The 23,448-nt window shown below is 42.0% G+C and overlaps 2 protein-coding genes across 2 annotated transcripts in view; both read right to left on the reverse strand.

The window, feature by feature from the left end:
• Window positions 1-6,148, reverse strand: part of TLL2 (tolloid like 2) — a 125,038-nt gene extending 118,890 nt beyond the window's left edge. Inside the window, exon 1 of the mRNA XM_058697317.1 lies at window positions 4,612-6,148. Within this exon, the coding sequence (XP_058553300.1) occupies window positions 4,612-4,813 (202 nt within the window). The 5' untranslated portion in view covers window positions 4,814-6,148. The remainder of the gene's footprint in view (window positions 1-4,611) is intronic.
• Window positions 6,149-9,385: 3,237 nt separating this feature from the next.
• Window positions 9,386-23,448, reverse strand: part of TM9SF3 (transmembrane 9 superfamily member 3) — a 69,928-nt gene continuing 55,865 nt past the window's right edge. Inside the window, exons 11-15 of the mRNA XM_058697333.1 lie at window positions 22,546-22,614; window positions 19,428-19,574; window positions 18,832-18,915; window positions 18,427-18,503; window positions 9,386-13,495 (exon numbers count right to left, since the gene is read on the reverse strand). Coding sequence (XP_058553316.1) covers window positions 13,428-13,495; window positions 18,427-18,503; window positions 18,832-18,915; window positions 19,428-19,574; window positions 22,546-22,614 — 445 coding nt within the window. The 3' untranslated portion in view covers window positions 9,386-13,427. The remainder of the gene's footprint in view (window positions 13,496-18,426; window positions 18,504-18,831; window positions 18,916-19,427; window positions 19,575-22,545; window positions 22,615-23,448) is intronic.

Raw genomic sequence — 23,448 nt, forward strand, 5'->3', positions numbered from 1 at the left:
ACCCTCAGCTTAACTCGAGGCAGCTCCATGCATCGCTGCATGTCTCCCCACTTTTCTGCTTAAGAACTTGAATCTGTCTGACCACGGCACTAGCACGTGCAGACGAAGGCTGGTCATACCGGGAAGTTAATGCCTGGAGGAGTGTGGCAGGTCCTATCTTCCCAGACTGGCTGTGACAATAGCCTGCATCCCACATGCTCTTCTAACAACGTGACTTTGATACTCCTCCCATGGAGAGGTGGGTCTATGTCCCTGCCCCTTGAATCTGTGAAGGCTTGTGACCATGGCAGAAATGATGATAGGCAGTTTCTGGGGCAAGGCCACATAAGGCAACACAGTTTCCATCTGGTTCTCTTGGGATGCGTGCACTTAGAATCAAGCTGCCATGCTGTGAGGAAGCCTAACTAGCCCACACGGAGAGACCACTTGTAGGTGTTCTGGCCAACAGTTCCACTGAGGTCCCAGGCGATAGCCAGGCTCCAAGCACCAGCTGTGACCGAAAGACACTCCAGATGATTCCAGCCCCTAGCTGTCAAGTCACCCCGCTTCCCCACTGCCAACCTACAAGTATTCCCAGCAGAGGCTCAGACACTGTGGAGCAGAGACAAATCACCTCTGCGCTGCCCCTTCCAAACTCCTGATCCACAGAATCACCAAAACAATAAAATGGTTGTTGTTCTACACCACTGAGTTTCAGTGTTTTTTTTTACACAGGAATCAAAGGAACAGGGAGCAAACGGTGAAGGACAGCAGCCTTTGGAGAAAATGTTCCAACCCCCTCTTGAATGGGTAGGAAATTCGAGGAGACTTTATGGAAGCTTTGCAGAGGTCCTGGTGCATGCAAGACTCCATCAACGAAAGCAGTTACCTTCGCTGGATTTCCTCCTTCCTTGTTCTACTCTTCCTGCTTCTTGGGATCACCTCCCAAATGAACCAGCAACACACAAGTCCTTGTCTGAGGAATCCAGCTACAAGTAGCCTCAGGTCTGCCCTACAAGGCAAGTGGTTTATTCCCATCCCCATTTTGCAGATGAGAAGACTGAGGCACAGAGAGGTGAAGTGACTTGCTCAAGGCCACACAGAGAGTAAAAGGGAAAAGGACCTAGGCCTTCTGGTTCTGAATCCAGCTAAAGAATTGTAGACGAGGGCAAGCAGGCAGGGAAGTCCTCAGAAGCTTTGCAAAGGTTGTTCTCAGAAGCATGGTGGCTGAGAGCATGTCCTGTAACTCACTATCATTTGAACCCTTGGCCCCACTTACAGTTTAAGATGAAAAACAAAACGGCAGAGCCAGGCAGAGACCATGCCCAGAAAGACCAGCATACCTCCCTAGCCCCAGGCCAGGAGGATTGCACACACTCCCACTCCACGGGCATCTGATTTGAAAACATCCTTTTTTACAGCATTAGGTAGATTGTTTATTTGTTAAATGTTACAGTTTCAAACTTGCTTTGAAGGTCCACAGGAAGATTTCTTTCAAGTTTCTAGAAAACCTGTCTGTAAAGAATCTAACTATAGGGGCGTCTGGGTGGCTCAGTCAGTTGAGTGTCTGACTTCCACTCAGGTCATGATCTCACAGTTCATGAGTTCGAGCCCCACATTGGGCTCTGTGCTGACAGCTCAGAGCCTGGAGCCTGTTTCGGATTCTGTGTCTCCCTCCCTCTCTCTCTGCCCCCTCTTGGACTTGCGCTCTCTCTCTCTCTCTCTCTCAAAAATAAACATTTAAAAATTAAAAAAAAAAGAATCTAACTGTATAACAGGCACTGTTTTAAGCACGTTAATCTATTAGGAATCATCCTCATTTATAAATGAGGACAATAAGGCACAGAGAAAACGTGTCTTGACCAAGGTCACACAGCTTGTAAATGGCAGAGGAAATGATAAAATTCGTAAATGTTAAAAGGGTAAAAATGTTTTTGAAAATGTTAAAAGCAGTGAAATGGAAAATAGTAAAATAGTAAATTGTGAAACACTTACCCGTTTGGTCAGCCTCTGAGAGACTGAGCTGGAAGCAAAAGTCACAGAACCTCAGAACACTAAGTAGGAAGGAACCGGGGGCACAAATTCAAATACCCACAAGGTGGGAAGTGCACACAGGGCAAGACAGTTTTGTGGACCAAGAGAACCAGCTCCCTGGGACTGTCAGTTTGCAACCTTAACAAATCTAACCACCTTGTCCTGTAGGTGAGCAACTGAGGCCCAAAGAGGAGGGGACTTGTTTGAGGTTAACTCAGCTCCTGAGAGACCAGGATCAGATCCAAGACTCTCCTCTATGCACTCTGTGTCTGCAGCATAGTGGGGACCCCCACTCGAGAACGGGAAGGTGGGAGGTGTTTTAGATTCAAAATCCTGAAGCCCCCCTTCTTGGCAGAGGAGTCAGGAGGTTAGGATTTGACTGGGATAGGGTGAGAGGCTGCCCCTAATAATTTGGTTTAAATGTGGACCCAGGAAATGCAGTGTGCCCCCTTGAGCTGAGAGGCATGTCCTTTTATTGCGGTCTCAATGCTCTGGCGAAATGCTTTTTGTCCTTCCAGAGGGCTTTTCCTAGATCAGGGAATTTCCAGGAGCACGGACAGCCAGAGATGCGACCTTTTCCCCAGGTCTCCCTTGCCATCGCCCTCTTCTGGCCGCTCTTAGAATGAGTACAGCTTAAGGAGAGGCCAAGGCAAAGTGAAGATCAAGGATGGCTGTGGAACATGCCTGGAGCAGGCTGAAACCAAGCTCCCAAGATCCTCTACTTTCCAGCCCTGCCTGCCCATCCCATCCTGTCTGCAAAGAGTCACGGAACACGCATGTCCTGGTTATCTGGCATTTTCTACAAAATTATTGGAGAAAAATGAGGCCCCAAAGAGGCAAATCTGCCTTAGGGTTATTCCACAAGTCCGAGACTGGGAGCCGGGGAGCTCTCACAGACAGACCCAGGCCTGGTTCACCCAGATTTGCAGCACCCAGATCAGCACCCAGCATACCAGAGGTGCTCAGTACATTCCTGAGCAGTCTGATGGCTTCCCCAGTCCAGGCCCCAGACGCCCACACCCATATTGCCTCCCAGATCCCCCAGCACACATCCAGTAGAGTCCAGGATCTGACAAGTCCAGGGGATGGCTGATTCACCCATCCCATTTTCACAGCCTCAGTGTCTCTCTCTTTTCAGGGCAAGGCCACCACCATTCCACCGGTGCTCCAGAGCCCCTTCTCCCTGGTCATGAGCTGGGTGGTGTGAGAACTGAGAGACCTCGGTAGGGACATGCTACCTGCTGATATGTTTTCAAATGACCCAACACTTCTGCCCACCTTCCTAACTCAGAGGCCCCACCAGGTACAGGAATAGGTGGGAATTCTGGAGGGGTATTCCTGCCGGGTAAGACCAGGGCCCTCAAGCCTGGTTTGATCTTCAACCTTCACGAGATTCTCAGGTCTCACAACCCCTCGGCCCTCCAGCCTCCTAGTAACCTGGTTTTCCCCAGACTTCACCCAGTGCTGACCCGTCTGACCCCCAGCCTAGCCCACAGCCGCTGTAGTAACAATACAAATAATTACAGGACCACCTCATTTTTCCATTTGCAGAGAATTTTCCCATAAATCACCCGAGACCTCCTATAATTACCGTCCCCAATGAATTGAGGCTACCAGAGGTCTCCAGGGAGTGAAAGAGTGGGGCCCCTGGCCACAGTGCCCCCCCCCCCCCGCCACCCCCCAGGCCCGGCCGAGCACAGCGCTAGGAAAGGAGGGAGGCCGCGCTCTCCTTTCCGTGCGCTCATCTCTGCGGGCCGCTGGCCGCTGGCCGGCGGCCGGGCCTCCGAGCCCATCTCTCAGGAGAGTGAGGACCGCTCTGTCTCGGCGGCCGGAGCTCCCCAGACTTGCCGGCTCCCTGGAACCTGCGCTCTGGCCCCGGTGGCGCTGAGGCCCCGAGCGCTTGGGCTCGGAAGCCACGCCCCTCGGGACACACGAGCCGGCTGGTGGCTTCGGGAAGGGAGCTGCGGCGCCCGAACCAAACGTGCGCCAGAAAAGACCCGCGCGTCCCGGGGCGCCGCTTCCTGAGGGATTAGAGCACCTGCCGGCTTCCATCTCCGCGACCCCCAGGCCCGGACCACGCTCAGGGGGCTACAGGGAAGTTTTCGGCAACTCGGGTCACGCGCGTTCTTCCTCGGCCACCACTTTCCCTTTGCCCGCTGTGCAGCTTTCCGGTTTTTGTTTTTTGTTTTTTCTTCTTCTTCTCTTCCCAAGAGCAGGCACGAGATGTCGGGAAACTTTGCGCACAACTTGCAAACGCGGGGAAACCGGGGCCGCGGCTCCATCTGAGCCCGGGAGCGGCGCGCCCAGCCCCGCGCGTCCGGCAGCGGCTCGTGCGGAGCACCTGGCTGTCAGACGGCCGGGGCGCCCGCCCTCCTCCGCTGTGGGAACGCTCCCGCGGCCGTCACCCGGGGCGCGCCGCAGGCCCGCGGCCGGGACGTCCCAGCCGGAGTGGCATTGTTTTCCCGGGGAGCCGGGGAATCTCGGGGGAAGGGGAGGGAGACCCGCCCCACAGACGGCAGCACAGGCTGGCCCACCACTCATTTGCATTTCAAAGGCAAACTTCTGCCGGACTTCTCCGGCGGCGGCCGCGGCACCTACCGGCTTTGCACGGGTCGTGGTAATGCTCCAGCTGCTGCTCCGCGCCCTCCTCGCCTTCCAGCGCCGAGTAGTCCGGGGCGGCGTCCGAGCGCTCCGCGAGCCCCCCGGCGCCGCGGGGCAGCGGCGGCAGCAGCAGCAGCAGCAGCAGCGGGAGAGGCAGCAGCAGTGACACCAGGGCCCCGAGAGCAGTCGCCCGGGGCATGGTTGCGAGGGGCCGGCGGAGACCGAGGGAGTTGCTTGCGTGCACGGAAAGCTCGGCTCGGGCCAGGGACCGTGCACAGGGTCAGGTCGGCGGCGGCCGGGGCACGGAAATTACGCGCGGCTGCCCGGCATGGCTCGGGCGCGGAGCGAGCAGAGCGCGGCGCCCGGGTCCGCGTCGGGGCGCCCAGCAAGCCGCCGCTGAGAGCTACTTGCCCGGCGGCCGAGGCTGCGGCGGCTGCGACTGTGGCGGTGGTGGCGGTGGTTGGAGCAGTGGCCGCTCCGCCCCTCTCCACCCGGGCTGGACCACACAGCCCTCGCCAGGGGCCCCGGGCAGCCAATCACTCGGGCGCCCGAGGCGAGGCCCCTCCTCTTCCCGGCACCTCCGCAACTTCGGAGGAAGGGGAGCGAGGTGAGGATGCTGAAGGCAAGGGCCCGGGGCCCGCCGAGCTCCCACCGAGCCGAGGGCGCCCTTCTCCGGACGCCACCGCGGCCTCCGGCCCCGGAGAACGCTGCTTCTGACGATCAAGGCTGGACTTCCCGCCTCGTTTTAGCCTCACAACTCACTTTACAACTCCCCGATGCACACGTGGGCGAAGGCAGGCAGCGGCGGTTAAGGCTCAGAGCACAGGAACCCGATGTGAGCGGTCCGCGTCGCTACCAACTGGCTGGGTGCTTTCGGACAATCGTTTCTCTGTAAGAATGAAGTTAATCTTCTGTCCGGGAGCTTTCAGCTCAGACGGGGGGGAAAAAATCACAGATTGCGATTCTCTCAGCTTTTTCAACATCCCTCGTCCGGCCATGACGGGCGCTGGCTGCGGCACCCCACCTCACCTAACAGTAGCGGCTGGTGATACGGGTGCCTTGGGGGAAGAATTATTCAAAATGACAGATTTCCCCTCTTGGTGACCCTATCCTTTAGCAAAACAGTTTAAGATGCTTCATACAGGCCAAAAGATTGACAAATGAACAGCTGTACGTGCTATTTGTGTTGAATTACTGACATGTTTTTATTAAATAAGCCACTCACCATTAACTTGATGGAATAAAAATGACCAACTCCTCAAGTCTGGTTATTTTTTTGCCAATTAAAAACATATGCCCAAATAATTTAGGAGAATAATCAAGAGATATTTGAAACCCAATGCCACATTATACCTTAAATGTAAAAAAACTGTCAGAACTGAGCCACTGAGCCATTGTGATTTATAGACATACAAGGTACTATTATCATGAGGCATTTCAAAGACCTTTTTATGCAAGCAAAATTGGCCTAATCAAGAAGTAAAACACACCAATGTGTAAAGATTTTTCAGCATCACACCCAGTAGAACCTCACTGTGAGCAAAAAAAAAAAAAAAAAAAAAAAAAAACAAAACAAAACAAAACAAAAAGAACGCAACTTCCTTTGAGGTTTTCATAGGATTTCACAGCCACTAATGGCAAAATAGCTGACAGGGAGCCCAGAGCCAGGCTTTATACAGGACTATGAATTTCCTGCATTATGGTAACCTGCCTTCTTATCTATTAACTGGGATTACAAGTCCTTCAAACCAGTAAAGGTGTAGAAATGAACCACTGTATGCGGGCTCTTGGATATTTTGTCTTGGCCCTTAAAAAAGAAATCCAAGTTGACCCTGCTTCATCATCAAATGGGCACGCACAGAGAGGAGCCAGATTGGCCAAGAAGATCTAGTTAGGAACTCACAAGTGGAAGACATCTGGGAGGAATGGATGCCACCAAATGGCAGAGAAGGCCAAGTGGCCATTAAACAGGCAATAGGTGTGGGAAGGGGTTGAATGGCATTTCTGCCTGAATGCTGGAAGGAGTCAAACCCAATGCCATTGTTCCATGCTCCCAACACAGTGAAGGTCAGCACTTGTCAATAGATGAGTCCACAAAGTCAACATCTAAGAAGCCTCACAAACTTCTGTGACACTTCCAGGTCTCCAGATGGCACTAGGCAAACAGCCAACTGGCTTCCTCATTAGCAGGAATTCCTCTGGAAAGTAGACATTCCAGGAGACCTCTTGTGCAGGCCCTGAGGCTGTGAGCTTTTATTGCTTCTAATCCCCACCCGGTGAGTAGCTAACAGGTCTCCTCACCAACACTCCCAGTCCAAATAGTTTGAAGACACTGGTCCTCCTGGATGGGCCTGCCGCACAGTTTTAGGTCAGAAGGCTTGTCATGATGTGCCTATGGCTGTCAACCAACAACTAGCAACAGAACATTTGAATCACAGTATTGAAAGGTTAGATAGGAACTGAAAAGGGATGGTTAATTTTTCTGTTCTATAGTTCCTGACCTCACTCACTACTTTTATAGATTCAACTCTAATCTGGATTCACACAATTTTTAAAATATACATACTTTTAAACTTAAATCCCATGGGAAAACTAGTGGTAGATTGAAAATAAAAGGTTTTACAATAAGCTAAAGCTGCCCAGCTTAGTTGCATGGTCACATTCCTAATTATTTGTGGGTTTCCTCCCCCATAGCTCTGGTCCTGTGGAAAACCTCCCAAGTGGATACAAGTTCCTGCGCACCCCCCCCCCCTTGAGTCAGATGTCTGTCCTCCACCCAGCTCGTTCCCTCTACTTCTGTACACCCAGAGCAATCCAGTTCTCTTGCAGCAGCTCTCAAACCCCTCCCCAACCCCCAAGTTTTAGCCTCAGCTACTCGACACAGGCCACTTGCTCATTTTGCCATTGTAGGCCACTACACATCAACACCATCTCCTCCAGGGCAGGGAGAGAACCTCCAGAATAAAGCAGCACTCTTATCTGGTGGCTCATTCCTTCACCTACATCACTGACCACCCAGAAGGCACCTTTGAGTTCTTTGGAGGTTATTAAAAATGTTACGACTTTTAGCAGCTGTTTAAAATCCCTTGTGGCCCTTCCCCAAAATCTTTACCCGAACTCAGGCACACCACACCTTACCATCCACCTTCAGGCCTTCCTTTGGCTCCTGCCACCTCTGGCTGCCCACCCTCCACTCTTGTTGCAGTGAGCACCTTGCAGTCACCCTAACAGGGCCTTGCTGCTTCACACCTCCGGGTCTCTGCGGGGACAACTTGATAACCACACAGCCTGCATCCTCGTGCTAACACCTATTATATAATAGCTACCACACTTATGACACTTACCTATTTCTGTCTGTCCTCCCCTACTGGTCTATAACCAACTCCAACTTGGAATCACCTTCCATGTTTCACTCTCTAGACCCTCCCTTCCCGTCAATGACCTTCAAGGTTAAGTCCCATAATCTTAGTGGCTTAGACTGAGCCACTAAGAATAACCATGACACTGGCCAGTTAAAATGACTTACATCAACTTCTCCCTACAACTGTCTCCTCCATTTTGTAAATCTGAACCTGTTATCACCTTAAACATGCAAAGCTTTGAAAACAATTTAAAATGTTTAGACTGTATCACCACTGACTCCACATGTCCCACTGTAGGCACACTCCCCCTTTTTCCACTGTTAAACTGTAAATGAACTTTAATAAAAGTTCTCACTTTGAAATGCAGAAGCTGGCTGTATAAGATTCCTTTATCCTCCTAATTTTCCAACCACAAAGTGTTCATTAGTGATCAAAAGTAATCCAAATTTGTACCAACTTCAACTATTTGGCTAACAGGAATTTGTCAAGTACACATATTGACTGAGGTAGCTAATAAAATCAGGGGGAGGAGAGAACCAAGAATGTTGACAAGGATTTAAATAACTAAAGCTGGAGATGAAAAACAGAAGTAAAATTGACCTGGAGAAATTAACCTGATTTTGATGTAGCACAACAAAAATAACCTCTTCCTTGGTAGAGAACACTCATTTTCAACATGATGTCTTCCTAAATTATCTGCTCCACAGACTGGAAAGGTAATGTCCCCATTTTACAGTGACAGCGGCCAAGACAACAGGACCATGATCTTGATTACTTCAGGCCTAAAACAACACACTCTTTAGCTGTTCTAGCTTTTTTTCTATAATATGTAGTGGTCTACCCTATCAGCTTCACAGAATGGTTGTGAGGGAACATATGTGACAATGCTTTGACTAGACCATTTATTATCCATCAGGAGAATGACAGGCATGGGAGTAGTGGGGTTTGAGTGTAGGAGTCACAGCTTGTATCCAGAAGTCAAAAGAATGATAATAAAAGAAAAATAATTTTTAAAAGACCTTATTTATTGTACCATTCTTTCGACTTTCTGTACATTTAGTTTCTTTTTCAAAATAAGAAGTTGGGAGAAAAATCAAATCTTAAATCCTTCATTTCAGGGGTCAGCAAACTGTGGCCCACTGGCTGTTTTTATTGTCATACCGGAAAACAGCCGTGCTCATTGGTTTATGGACTGCCTACTATGGCTGTTGTGCTACAAAGGTAGAGTAGTTGCGTCTGGCTCTCAAAGCCTCCATATTTCCTATCTGCCCTTTACAGCAAAAGTTTGCTGACTCCTGTTTGTGGAAGGCTATCAGTAACCCTTTATATCCATACCGATAATAATGAGTTATCCTCTATGTTTGGTTCACTTGTTTCAAGAAGGAAAGAAATAAAGCATCCAAGGAAAATACATTTAACTTTTTATTATTTTAAAAATTCAACTTCAGTTAGATTAACAGACTAGATTAGAACCTCAAATGTATTTGATACAGTATATACTGGGTATCTAGTACTAAAAAGCCAGTTGGAATATAACCTACACAAACCAAAGGTGTGTACAAAATGGAAGTAATCATCAAGCAATAACTGTTTCCTTCCAACTGGTACTATCCGTGTTCTGTGGGGATTTATAGCTTCAAATTTAACACAGATGAAAAGCCCAAGTGGGACTGCTTTTCCGCATATACTGTTATCCTTCAAAACAGAATTCCATGTTCTTTGTTCCTTGCCTTAAGATCTTACTTTCAAATGACCTAAACTGAGGAACTGGGGTAAATACACAAAACTCTGCCTTGTCAATTACCTGCATGCCTAGCTCACCTATACTCATACATAAGCCACTTCCATGACAGTTCCTCTATTCCCATTTCCTGATACAGTAAAATAAGAACTTAAGTTTTACTTTTGTCCTTGCACAATTCCATCTACAGCTCCCATAAGACTGTCAAATCAGACGGCTCTCAGAAGACGCTCGTGAGAGAGAACTAGAGTTAGTCCTCACGCTGCATTTAAATCTTACAAAATTTCTACAGCTCTATGTTCGTTTTCTGATCTACCTTACCTCCTCTAAATCTCATCTATTTCTGGACACACTTCCAAACAATCTTTATAAATTTTCACTTCTCCCATCTATTTAACATCTTGATTGCGAAAATACAGCTTCATAACCATGGAATTTTTAGGAAGATATAAAACATTAATGAATACTTGCATTTTCATACGTCACTGCTCCTATTTATTACATGTTCCCATAAATCAATAGACTGAAGCACTAAGACATGCTGAAATCTAAACTTAAAACCCAGATGGAACTGCAGGGTATAAATTACAAATAGGTTTTTCTTTCCTAGAATTCATATACAGAAGCCCTTCAGTATGTAGCTTTTTCTGAACAAATTCCATTAATACATTTATTTTCTTTTTAACATTTGTAAAAATCCAAGAAATCTTAAAGGAATATTATTTGCAAGACACTTGGCATAAGGTGGCTAGTAAACATTTAGGAAACAAAAGCTTTAACAAACTGAATACAATCTGTGGCTAAACCCTAAATAAAATGGGAGTTTGGAAGAACTGGAATTTGCAGCAACCACCTTTTGTAACCACTGCCAATGGAAAACACCCAATGGTACCATTCACTAAGTTGAGATATCAATCACAGTATAATAAATTCTAAGAGGATGGGGCTTGATTTGTCAAACACAGTACAATTTAGGAGCCCAACAGGATATACCAAAGAATACTTTACCATACCTCCAACTGTTCTATTTCCACCTTATCCTGGCCTTATATAAGGATAGATGAATAATGATGTTAATTACCACTGTAGCTAAATTTCAGAAGCATGCTTATAGATACAAGGAGAAAAGTTTACCCTTAGATTTTGATAGTGTTCAAAGTGTTGAGCAAACAAATGAAAGACAGATACACAGCATTAATGGAGTGTAAGAACCTCACCCTTTAATTAACTTAAATAATATTCTATTTCACTACTCTATAACCAAGAGCTAGGGAGCTAAACTGTTTATGGATTACATCTTCTTCAAGGCAAACATATAGCCAGCCCCTCCATGAAGGCATAAACCAAAACAAATTTTCTAAAGGACTTTCAAGGCAATTCATATTCCTTTTAATGACATTCTTAATATATTTAGAAATTAGAAAATTATTTTTCACTGAAGATTCCAAAGAACTTGAAATAGGGCTCAATTTAGTAAAAAGAATTGGTATACCTGAAAGCAGCTAAAGCACTCATTTTCTTAAATCCCTACATCTTACCTGCAAGATTCATGAGAAACAAATTTCATTTTATTAAGACAAAAGCTTGCTGTCCAATTTATATTCCATCAGATAAGACTATACATTGTTGTAAGTACTGTACATGTAGTAAAAACTTACATAAGCCATTAAATACTGACTTTCAGTTTCTTTTCTTTTAAGATCTTCAAGGCAGGTGAGAAGGACGAGAAAATGGAAGAACCGGTAGAGTGTATTTAATATAACATTTTGGCTTGAGGAAGGATTTACCTACAGCCTCTGATCAAATTCCTGTTTGTTCAGGTCAGCCATATGTAAACGTAAGAAATCAAACTTTTCACTCTTTATAGTCCTTACATACCACATTATAGGATGCAGAGTCAATTTATAGAAATATTTTGTAATGAAAACATCTTATGTAACTATAAATGGCATGAGTTTCACATTAAAGTTTAAATACAGCGGTTTTGAGTCTTTCTAAAAATACCAATATACAGTATTGTTTTAGGTGGTCATTTGCATAGCAAACTATTAAACTAGAAACTCAATGGTTCTAGGAAAACTTCACATTATGGATAGTTCCAGAAAGATGTGTTCAAAATTAAAATCAATTCTCTTAGAAAACTGTAACCTTTATTTGCTCATCCAATAGTAAGCTAACCACTTTTACCCCATACTCACTTTACACAGTACATCAACCTGAACAGATTTTTGTGCCACAATTTAATTCAAAGGGCTTATGATTTACTCTATGACTATACTGGATGATCTAGATGTAAGCAAGTTTGGGGATTTTAAACTGTGGGTCTCCTGTATTAGAAAAGCATAGTTTACAGTGCATTAAAAAATTGCATTCAGTAATATTGCCTTTTGAAAAGATATCTTCAAATTGCAAACACATCTATTTTCACAAAACAATTTGGTCAGGAAAGTTTATTTTAACATTCTAAAGCAGTAATGCTTTAGATGTTACTTAAGTGCCCCAGACAGGATTAACAAAATTAAATGTTTCTAAATTACAAATTTAGCTCCTGTAGGAGTCTCAGAAAAGAAACAGAAGAAAACAATCCCCCCTCCCAAAGGAAGTATGACACACACATTTTGAAGGAACCCCAATGTTTCATGCAGTGGTAGGCAAGATGTAAAAAGCCACCCAAATTCACACATTTCTACACCAATCATCATCAGAAAAAAGTACTCCGTAGTCAATCTGTACATCCAAATGCATTTGAGAATCTACACCTACGATACATTATTTAATGTTATATACATTTATTACCCACCCCCCTTGTTTTTAATAATTTCTTATGTAAAACCTTCATTCAAACCCAAAAAAGATGTAAGACTAACCTGGGGGAAGGAAAAAGATAATCACTTTAGACATTCAGTTAAAATGTAGTTTATCTAAATCTCAAAATGTTTAATAAAAACAAATATCTTCTCCATTTAACACTTTGCTTTCTAACTGTACAGTAAATTGCATTGTAGAGAGTACACCTCTATCTTCAGACTGTATCTTCTTTGGATGGAATTAAGAATGAACTGAAGTTTTAAGATAAATAAATGGGAAGTTGGTCCAACTAAGATGACAGCAGATATATTACATGCAGGATTTAATATTTCTTAATTTTCTCTTTTAAAAAAAATGATGCAGTTGAATTGAGGGGAAAAAAAACAGGTCAAAAAAGAACCCAGATTCAATATATAAAAATGTCCCACAACAGGTTGACGATGACAGTAAAAATAAGAGAAAAGAGTAATCTTTCTGGAACATCATTTTTCAATAATGTAGAAACACTAAGTGCCAGGAAGATTCTATTCATGTAATTTTAGCATCCAAGTTTCCCTCTATTTATTTTATTGGAACAAATGCTTTAAATAAACTATTTGTCCTCTTCACTGAAGAGAGCTGGTCTATTTCATCTTTAATAAGCTAGTTTTTGGGAAGATTAGCCATGTACTGTAGTAATGCCTACTGCATAAAATCCAAGCATTTGCTGTGAACAGTTGGAGAAAGCAGTCAGTAAGAACCTAGGATCAATGGAAACAGATGTTACGTTAAGCCATCCACGAAAGAGAGACCCACAAAGTACCCAGTGTGAAAGCCCAAATCTCTTCTTGCGCTTTTTTTGCTGTGCAAGTCCCACCCCATGAAAGAGAAATTGATCCGAAGTTCCAAGTTTTCTTGGGTCTCTAGTCAATTTTCACATTAGTATAGATTTTTCGGACAAAGGCACTTGTTCCCATGTAACCAATTGCTCCTGCAAAGATAAAAGAAGATGTTTTGAAGTAAATACATACAGAGCAGTATCCACCACTTATAAATACTAAATGCTCTCTGCTCTGGAAAGTTAGTCTTTTTTCAAGATTACATCTTTATGTTAGTATTCACTCTGAATTTATTAAAGTTGTATCATTTGTTTTGCAAATCACCTGATACTGTTATACACCAAGTTAGACCTCATGTGATATTTTTAGAATTATCAGTTATTACATGTCTAATTAATAGCTATGAGTTAAAACACATCACTTATAAAGCAAGAATAATTTGATAAGGACAAAAATTTGTTAAATGGTTTAAAAAAAGCATGTCTTTTTAAAATTTGAGCATATATTATCCTAGGTCGTTTAAACCATTTTAACATGTTCCCCAAATCATATGACACCTGATGGAAGTTAAGAAGTGATGGGATTTTCTGAGGAAAGGACCAAGAACCATGGTTCAATGGTCCGAGATTCATATCAGAATAAAAGGGGGATAAAGTGGGAATATGAGTAAGACAAGAGAGGTGGTACATGGAGATTCACTATATATAGTGAATTCATTTATATATATGTGTGTATATATATATATGTGTGTGTGTATATGTGTATATATATGTGTGTATGTGTATATACATATATAATTGTCCTTCTTTTTGTATATATTTGAAAATTTCCCATAACTGAATACTAAATGTATTATTTTTGAAATTAATTCTTTTTAATGTTTATTTTTGAGACAGAGGGAGAACACAAGCAGGGAAGGGCAGAAAGAGAGGGAGACAGAGGATCCAAAGTGAGCTCTGCACTGACAGCAGAGAGCCTGATGTGGAGCTCGAACTCACAAACTATGAGATCGTGACCTGAGCCGAAGTCACATGCTTAACCAACTGAGCCACCCAGGCATCCCATTATATTAAAAACATTCTTAAAACCCACCAAGTAACAAAGCAAACCTATTTCCAACTAATTTTGCAATTAATAGACATTTATTTTATAATATGAATTACAGTACACTTGAAAATAGTGATAATTCATTTTGAAATAGTTATAAAAGAAAAGTCCTTACAAAGTAAGGGAAAATATCTTTTGCAAATATAAACCTGAATTCTTAAAACGTTAAAAATCTGTCAAGGTTTAACTAGAAATCACAAATTTAACTGGCATAATAGAACACTAGTCCAATAACCAAATCTAATACTCCAGACTTATAAAACATTGTTCCCCTCTGAGCAGAGATGTGCTTAAAAGCAAACTAGTATCAACCTAGAGAATCATTTTTCCTAATCTTACGAGTATCTCAAGAATAAACTTATAAAAATATGACTTTATAAAAAGGAAGATACTAAATATGCACTCTAGAAAAGAAAATGTCTTGAGAAGAGATACACTTTTAAACTTAATTTCCTTAAAACTAAAAATGCTATGCTCAAAATGTGAAAACTATAACAATCTAATTATTTCTACTTTAAGTCATTTTTCTCCTGTTAAAAAAAAACAAATATTTTTCTTTCGATTACTGACTGCAAAAAAGCATTTTAGCAATATAACTTGATAAACATATATAATTTTTGTATTATGATGACATTTTAACCAGCTGATCTGAACAGCTTCCCCTGCCCCTCAAAAAACAGATTAGCACTGAAGGCACACAAACCCATTAAAGAATAAATGCTGGGACACTGCCAGAACAGCAGGGAACTATAAATGTGCCCAGATTTTCAGCAACAAGATGAAATTTCAACAGGAAAAGCACTAAAAAAACTAGCTAAATTCATTTTCTTTGTAAATGTCAAGATATTATCTCTCTAGGTCTTCCTAAGATCACATATAGAGGAAAGAAAAAAAAATCTTAACCCTCTGTATAATCCCATGATTCTACACACCACTGAATGAAAATAGTGATAATTTATTTTGTAGAATTTGGGGGATAAAGTGGGAAGATGAGTAAGATAAGACTGGCCATGAGTTGATAATTACTGATGTTGGGTGGTATGTGGGGATTCCCTATATATATATATAAATAATTGTCCCTTTTTTGTATATATTTGAAAATTTCCCGTAACTACATACTAAATGTATTCTTTTTAATTAATTTTTTTAATGTTTATTTATTTTTGAGAGAGAGGGAGAGCACAATGCTGAATTGTGCATGCTGGTGATAATCAAGAAAGACCTCAGATTAAATAAAGAGGGATTTGAGGAACAACATTCTGAAAGAAGGCAGGCTAAAAATACTAAAGGAAACTTCTGATTGATTGCCTAGAGATACACAAGGATGTTCCCATGTGATACATACCTAGTTTTAACCTTCAGTTCCTTTCAGTTCAGTCATCTTTCCCTCAAAGTTGGTTAACTAGTTAAGTATCACAAGGAAAGGTTATCACAGCAGCTTTAGTATGTGACCATAATATAAAGAACTGTCTCTCCTTCTGGCTTGTGGAGTTAGTTTTACTGCTTTACAGTCAATGTCATATGTGTTTGTGTGTGTGTGTGCGTGTGTCCATGATCACATACATGATTATATAAAAATGGGACAGATTTTAGTTGACATAAAACATTTGTTTTCGTTCAAGGTGTATAATGTAGTGGTTTGATATGTGTGTATGTTGTAAAAAATAACCTCCACAATAATTTTTTTAAATGTTTTTAATGTTTATTTATTATTTGAGAGAGAGAGACAAAGTGTGAGCAGAGGAGGGGCAGAGAGAGAGGGAGACAGAGAATCCAAAGCAGGCTCCAGGCTCTGAGCTGTTAGCACAGAGCCCAGTGCAGGACTTGGAACCCACAAATCATGAGATCGTGACCTGAGCCAAAGTCGGATGCTTAACCGACTAAGCCACCCAGGCGCCCCACCTCCACAATAAATTTGATTAACATCCATCACCTCACATAATTATGATTTTTTTCTTGTGATGAGAGTTTTTAAGATCTAATCTCTTGGCACCTTTCAAAAATACACGACAGGATTGTTAACTTTAGTCACCATACATGCCCAGAACTTACTCATCTTATAACTGAAAGTCTGTACCTTTTGACCACCCCCACCCATTTTGCCCATGCCCCTAATCCCCCTGCCTCTGTTAACCACCCATCTTTGGAATGGATTCTTTTGAAAAATTTTTTTTTTTTTTCAACGTTTTTTATTTATTTTTTTGGGACAGAGAGAGACAGAGCATGAACGGGGGAGGGGCAGAGAGAGAGGGAGACACAGAATCGGAAACAGGCTCCAGGCTCCGAGCCATCGGCCCAGAGCCTGACGCGGGGCTCGAACTCACGGACCGCGAGATCGTGACCTGGCTGAAGTCGGACGCTTAACCGACTGCGCCACCCAGGCGCCCCGGAATGGATTCTTTTGACAGAGGAAGAAAGCAATCTTGGCACACCAGAGGTCCACAAATGTCATACCAGAACCTAGCTTTTAACAAGATTATCATATCTTCCTTATTCTGTTGCTTACTCTATAGCTAAGGGTGGAATTACCAAAAGTCAATGGCAAATAAAAGAGAAAGGAGAAGGGTATGAATTATAAACTATCTGGAAATGTTTCCACAGTGATTAGTCCTTAAGCCTGGCATCATTCCTTATGAGGTTAAGTAGGGAATTAGCCTCATTTATCAAGTGAAAACCTGAACCAGAAAAAAAGTAAGTTACTTGTATGCGTTTTCCTTAAGGTACCACTATTCATGAAATTGTTTGGAGGTCAAAACACAACATGTAGAAGCTTGAACAAACTACAGAAGCAGAGACACAATCCCAGAACAGAAGGAAGCCCAAGGATTTTTAGCTCTTGTCAATATAGTAACCACAGCAGCCACCACTCACTGAGCATCAGTCTCATCGACCTGTTTACCCACATCTAATCACTGAATCCTCATCACAACCCTTTGAGGTAGGTGTTGCTTTGGTTTTGCAAATGAAAACACTGAGGAAGAAAGGTTAAATAATTTGTTCAGAGTAACATGGGTATTAAGAAGGGGCACCAGGATTTGCACCTAGGACTGACCCCCGAAAGCCCCAGCTCTTCCCACTCCCTGCCGTGTCTCGAACATAACAGGTTATCTCTTAATACTTGATAGCAGACCTGCATTACACTTGTGCTTTACACATGATACTATTACAGATAACTACTCTGAAAGATATGCCCCTTTCACCAATGAGAACATGAGATTTACAGACCTCCATATGACTTCCCCTGGCCACAAAAAAAGCAGCATGGAGAACTCATCTGGGTCTCTCAGGCTCTCAAGTCCATTCCTTTTCTATTTATCATGCTACTTCCAAAAGTTCTTTATTTTCTACAGCTATTTCACACATGCTAGAGACTCTATCATATGGTAATAACTATCACTTCTTCTATTTAATGGAAGATTGTGACAGACCCAAAAAACAGTGGTATTACCCTCATTTTACACAGTTTGGAGAGCTTGCAGAATTGGATCAAGGTACAGAACATACCTGGCACAGCCAGAACTTAAGCCTAGTCTGCAGGCTCCCAAGCTGTGTACTTATAACCCAGATACTACCTCCTGGACCCTGTATCTCCATGAATAGTCCTAGAAACTTCCAAACATTCAGTCAACACCTTAATGTGTTTACGTCATAATCTTTTCCAATGAGCCTAAGTTAAAAAAATACCAAACTTCAATGTGAACGAGAAACTGTGGTACAGAAAACAGTGCTATACAGAATTATTAGGAATAAAATATCAAAAAATAATCAATGATGAATTTTTGAGGAATAGTCAAAAGGGAATCGGTGACAAGTTTTTTAGGAATAGTCAAAAGGGCTGAAATCAGATTCTTGAGTCTACTTTGTTGTTCCTGATCAAGCAGAAGAATGTAATTTCTTAATATCCAATTACTGCATTTTTCTGATTCTAAAAATCTCAAAAATTTACTCATGATATTGCAAAAACTTCAGAACTTACCACACATTATCCCCAAGGCTGTGCTAAATACCGCCATATATCCAAAGTAAAACGATGTCTGAAATAAGCCATACATCCTAAAATGAAACAAAAAACATATATATAGTATATCCACCTTTACTTTCAACACAGGACCTTAAATTCTACTACTTATTTAATTGTTTTTAAGTTGAAGTATAGTTAGTTGACACACAATGTTACATTAGTTGCAGGCGTACACACAGTGATTCAACAGGTTCACGCGTTACCCTGTGTTCACAAGTATGGCTACCATCTGTTACCACACGACGCTATTACAATACCATTGACCATACTCCCTATACCCGACCTTTTGTTCTTACATTCTAGTATTTAAACGACAGCTTTAGTTTCCTAAACACAAAATGAGAAAATGTCTCCACTTACTTTGTTTTGAAAAAATAGTAGTAAAAGGAATACATGTAAACATAGATTGCAGTTGATGCAGCAGAGAGAAAACTTGTCCATTGCCTGAAAAAAAAGGTGACTCTTTTGAATGAATGGCACTGAAACAGATTTTAAAGCAAAGAATTTTATAAGGACATTCTCTAAAATTCTGTATGTTTAAAAACAAATGCATATAGATGGCATTTAAATATATCATCAAGGAGAAAGCCTGAGAAATGGGAGAGACTCTGAATTCTGTCAGATTCCCTATTATAAATGACCTTAAATAAACCACTTCCTTTTCAGAACTGTCTTCTTTTGTTTAAAATAGAGTAATGCTTCCTCATAATGTTCTTTCCACATCAAGTACTTTGTGAAAATAAGTAAAAGAGTGACCATTATGAGCACAAAAACTTTTTTTGGCTAATACTACTTTTCCTCTAAAATCTTCATCATTTTTACATGAAAATTTCTTATACTATCTTAGGTAGCAAAATTTCTATACAGATCTTTTACCCTACCTGATACACGTCAGACGGCATCTTATTTAAAAATATTATCGGCCCCTGAGGTTCTTCCCAGATAGAAGTACTTACCACCTGTAATCCTCTGCATTTAGTAGAAAGTATGTGCACACGATGGTCACACAGACGGTCACAATGCACAGGATGACCAGCACCAGCATCATGAAGCCATAGACATAATAGATCTTATATGCCCAGAAAGATGTGAAGATGAAATACCTACATAAAATGCAATAAAGACATAGTTTTGTCTTCATTTTTGAAGCTCACCCCTTTGCTAAGCCTCACATGTCAGTTCTCACTGTCGTCTAACTTACATCTCAATTATTTTTTTTAAATGTTTATTTATTTTGAGAGAGAGAGAGAGAAAACACAAGTGGGGGAGGGGCCGAGAGAGAGGAAGAGAGAGAATCCCAGTCTCTGCACTGTCAGTGCAGAGCCCAACGTGGACTTGATCTCACAAACTGTGAGATCATGACCTGAGCTGGAATCAAGAGTTGGACGCTTCACCGACTGAGCCACGCAGGTGCCCCTCCATGATTTCCTTTCAAGTAACTTCCAACAGTTTGTCTTACCCTTTTTCATCTGTTCAATCCTCCAAATATCTCTCAAAAATATTTTTTTGGATAATCTTCCAAGAACAGATTTTTTAGTAGGGCATCCATCTCTAAGCAAACTGAATACATCAGAAGCTTAAAGGAGTAAAATATGGCAAAGAAAAATGAATACAGCTAAAAATTCCTATCTGTCGAATAAAGGCAATTCTCTCATTCTTTCGTTTTTTTTTCTAGATACAACACTATTCTAACAGTGTATTTTATATTTTAGAAACACCCTACTAAATTTTTTAAAGTAGGTTTGATAGAGTAAAAATGTATAAAAGTAGGAAAATAAAAATAATCAGAAAAAAGAAAGCTCAATGAAGCTTCCTGCTATTTTTGGAGGACAGCAAGACAAAGGGCATTAACATTTTACATGAAGAAAAAGACCCTTCACTCTAATTCCATTCCCCAAGTCATCGTTAGAAAAGGAGCCTTTAGCCTCTTTTCTTTTTCTTATTCCCTCTGTTTAGCTCACTTATTTGTCACTCATGCTTCCAATAGATATTTGAAGGCCCTACCACAAGAAGCAGCGAGAACAGAACTATGAAGATGACAGTCTCTACCCTCAAGGACACTACTGTAAAGTGGGGAACACCAGTAAGGAGGCAGTCCTGATGCACCACGTGCTTTACCAATGCAACCTAAGGGGGCATCTTGCCAGTTCCGTTAGGTGGGACTCTGGGGAGGAGTAATGAGAATAATAAATAAGGCATATGGGGGTAAGGGGAGCCAGAAGAATGTTGCAGAAATAGGAAGAGCAAAGGCAAAGCTTACAAACGAGGGAATTCACTGTATTTAGAAAAGCTCAAAGTAACTGAGTATGGCTAGAACTGCAAATGAAGGGGTGAGAGCTAAGAGATGAGGCTGGAGAAGCGAATGAGGCTGTATTACAAAGGTCCTTACTGGCTATGTTATAGCATTTGGGGGACCTTACCTCAGTGAAAATGAAAAGTCTTTAGCAAAGAAGTGACGTGATCAGACTGACACCTTAAGAAGATCACTGTGGCTGCCAAGAGGAGAACGCATGAGGGTCGTCAAAACAGAGAACTTAAGGATACAGCAGAGAGGCTGTCTAATGGAACAAAGCAGGAAGAGAGGTGATCCAGAAGGTACTGGAAACAGGGGTAGGAGGCAAAAATAGAGGTCAAGTCGGGGTGAGGACACAAAGCAGTGTATCAGCTAGAAGTATAGAAGAGGTTCCTGAACTGGCTTTATTAAACCACAAGCTAGAGTGACGTGCACTCCAGTTCCTCTGAGGTACTAATGCCCACAGCACATTCACAGCTGGCAGGTGACCAGCACAGGTGACCCAAATCTATGTCAACTGTACTTGTTAGTATAATTAGATAACTTAATTGAATGTTACATACACCAATAAATATGACAGCAAAAAGGATGCATGATTTCAATGAACATTATGTGAATGTTTTGGAGAAATTCAATAAGGTGAGTCACTTAAAAAACAACAACATGAAATTAGGTGTGGGCGAGAGAGCTACTAAATTCTGGGAGAGAAATGTACAAATCTAGAGAGATTTTGCACTTAGAATGGTTGAGACAGGTCTTTATGTTCTTGTCCCCACTTTTAAAAGGCTGGAAACACAGAAGATGCATTATGAATGTCAAAGGGAAAATGACAGAAACATCGACTAGATATAAAACAAAGACTCTGGTTCTATATTTTTAAAAAACGAGTGAAAGATGTACCTTCAGTTGTTTTAAGTTAAAATAAAATGTTATGTATGGATCTTTTTTTAATAAGCCTTACATGAGCCAACTTTCAATTAACCAATTATCCGATCCAATCCTGTCTGTTAAGGAGGTGTCCACTGTACAGGAGACAATCAGTAGTGGCACATTTGGAAAAGTATAAGGGAATTCTGTGCAGTCACAGTGACTGGCATTTTGTGGGCAAGAGCCCGAGGTGTATGACTGCAGTCCCTGAGAAAGTCCCACACAAAGAACTATCCTGCCTAAATAAAAATGCCAGAGCATTCCCATCAAGCAACACCAGAACACAAGCTGAGAAAAGACTTCTATTTTGCAGTGGTGACCAAGGATGCAGGTACGAAGCACAGTAACTGTGCACAAGGTGGCAAACCTTCGACCCCTAAACACTTACACATTTTCCAGCACTCCTGCAGGCCTCTGTGGAAGAAGACTGGAAATAACTACGTACTGAAGACATCAAGATCTACCAGACTGACTGGCAGGTAATGTTTTACTAGTTCCCTGGACCCTCAAAAAGACTTCAAAAATATAATAAAACCCAGCAATTCCTTATATCACGCATGTGATCAAAGGCTAGTCTAGTACTCTTTGGCATGCATCCTGTGATTTCTAAGATCTCTTGTTAGGTAAGAAGGGTCTAGAACACAATACAAAAACATATAAACTTCACCTGAATATTTGAAATCACAGGAGGAAATACTTTCAGATACATAATGTTAGATCCCTTTCTGGGAGCCATGAAATTAACAGACTAACTCTATTAGATGCCTTCCTGATGATTCTACACCTACCCTAACTCCTACATTCTCTTATTAAAATTACATGCCTCAAAACATAAATGCATGGCCACAACTTACATTTCAATAAAGATTGAGCCAAAAGGTAAAATTCCTCCCAGGCAAACAATAACTGCAGGCTCCATGAACCTGGAAAATATTAACATTAGCAATAAACTTCTAGTGTGATTTTCACATTACATTATATAAATCCAGATAACAGAAAGCAGAAACTTGGCACTTAAAAAATAATCTAAGGAATAGAAATAAACCAGTAAAAAGAAAAAACAAAAATTCAAAGAGGCACAACATAGAGGTAGGACTTCAAATTAGCCATAGGTTATAGTCAAAATTCTTTCCGGTAATAAAGGTCAAGATACGAATTCGGGGAATACAAATTCTTGCTACCAACGGAACTCAGGAAAAACTCTCTTAAGTGTTTGCTCCTATTCTGTCTGCATCTCTCAATAACTTCTAAAAATGTCACAGGCATTTATTTATAGAAAGCCATAGGGAAAGAAAAGTCTTGAGACCCTTCTGTGAAATAATGTTTCCCAAATTGTAGCCTTGCCATCTCTTTGCTCATGCATTCCTTGGGTTGGCGATTCCCTTCCTTGTGAATTATACAATTATGGTATTGTGAGTCTTGAGTTATAATGGAGCCAAGAATGGATAAAAAATTAAATCCAAACCTCATTCATTCACTCAACACATACTGATGCAACTGGTAATTCTTCACCTGGAATGCCTTCCCTCGTCACACTTCTTCTCCCGCATGCACTAGCTCGAGTGTTCTCCCCATAAAGCCCTTCCCCAGTCTCCCAGAAAGAGGTGGGTTTTTTCCCCGTACTTGTACTGCCTCATGAACATAACTCTGGCAGCACTTACCTCACACTATGTGGAACTGCAATCATATACATATCATACCTCACTAGATTAGTGCTATGCTAACTCTGGCAGGCAGAAGCTATTCATCTAGGTATT

Source organism: Neofelis nebulosa, chromosome 13 (assembly GCF_028018385.1).
Source record: "Neofelis nebulosa isolate mNeoNeb1 chromosome 13, mNeoNeb1.pri, whole genome shotgun sequence".
Classification (NCBI taxonomy): domain Eukaryota; kingdom Metazoa; phylum Chordata; class Mammalia; order Carnivora; family Felidae; genus Neofelis; species Neofelis nebulosa.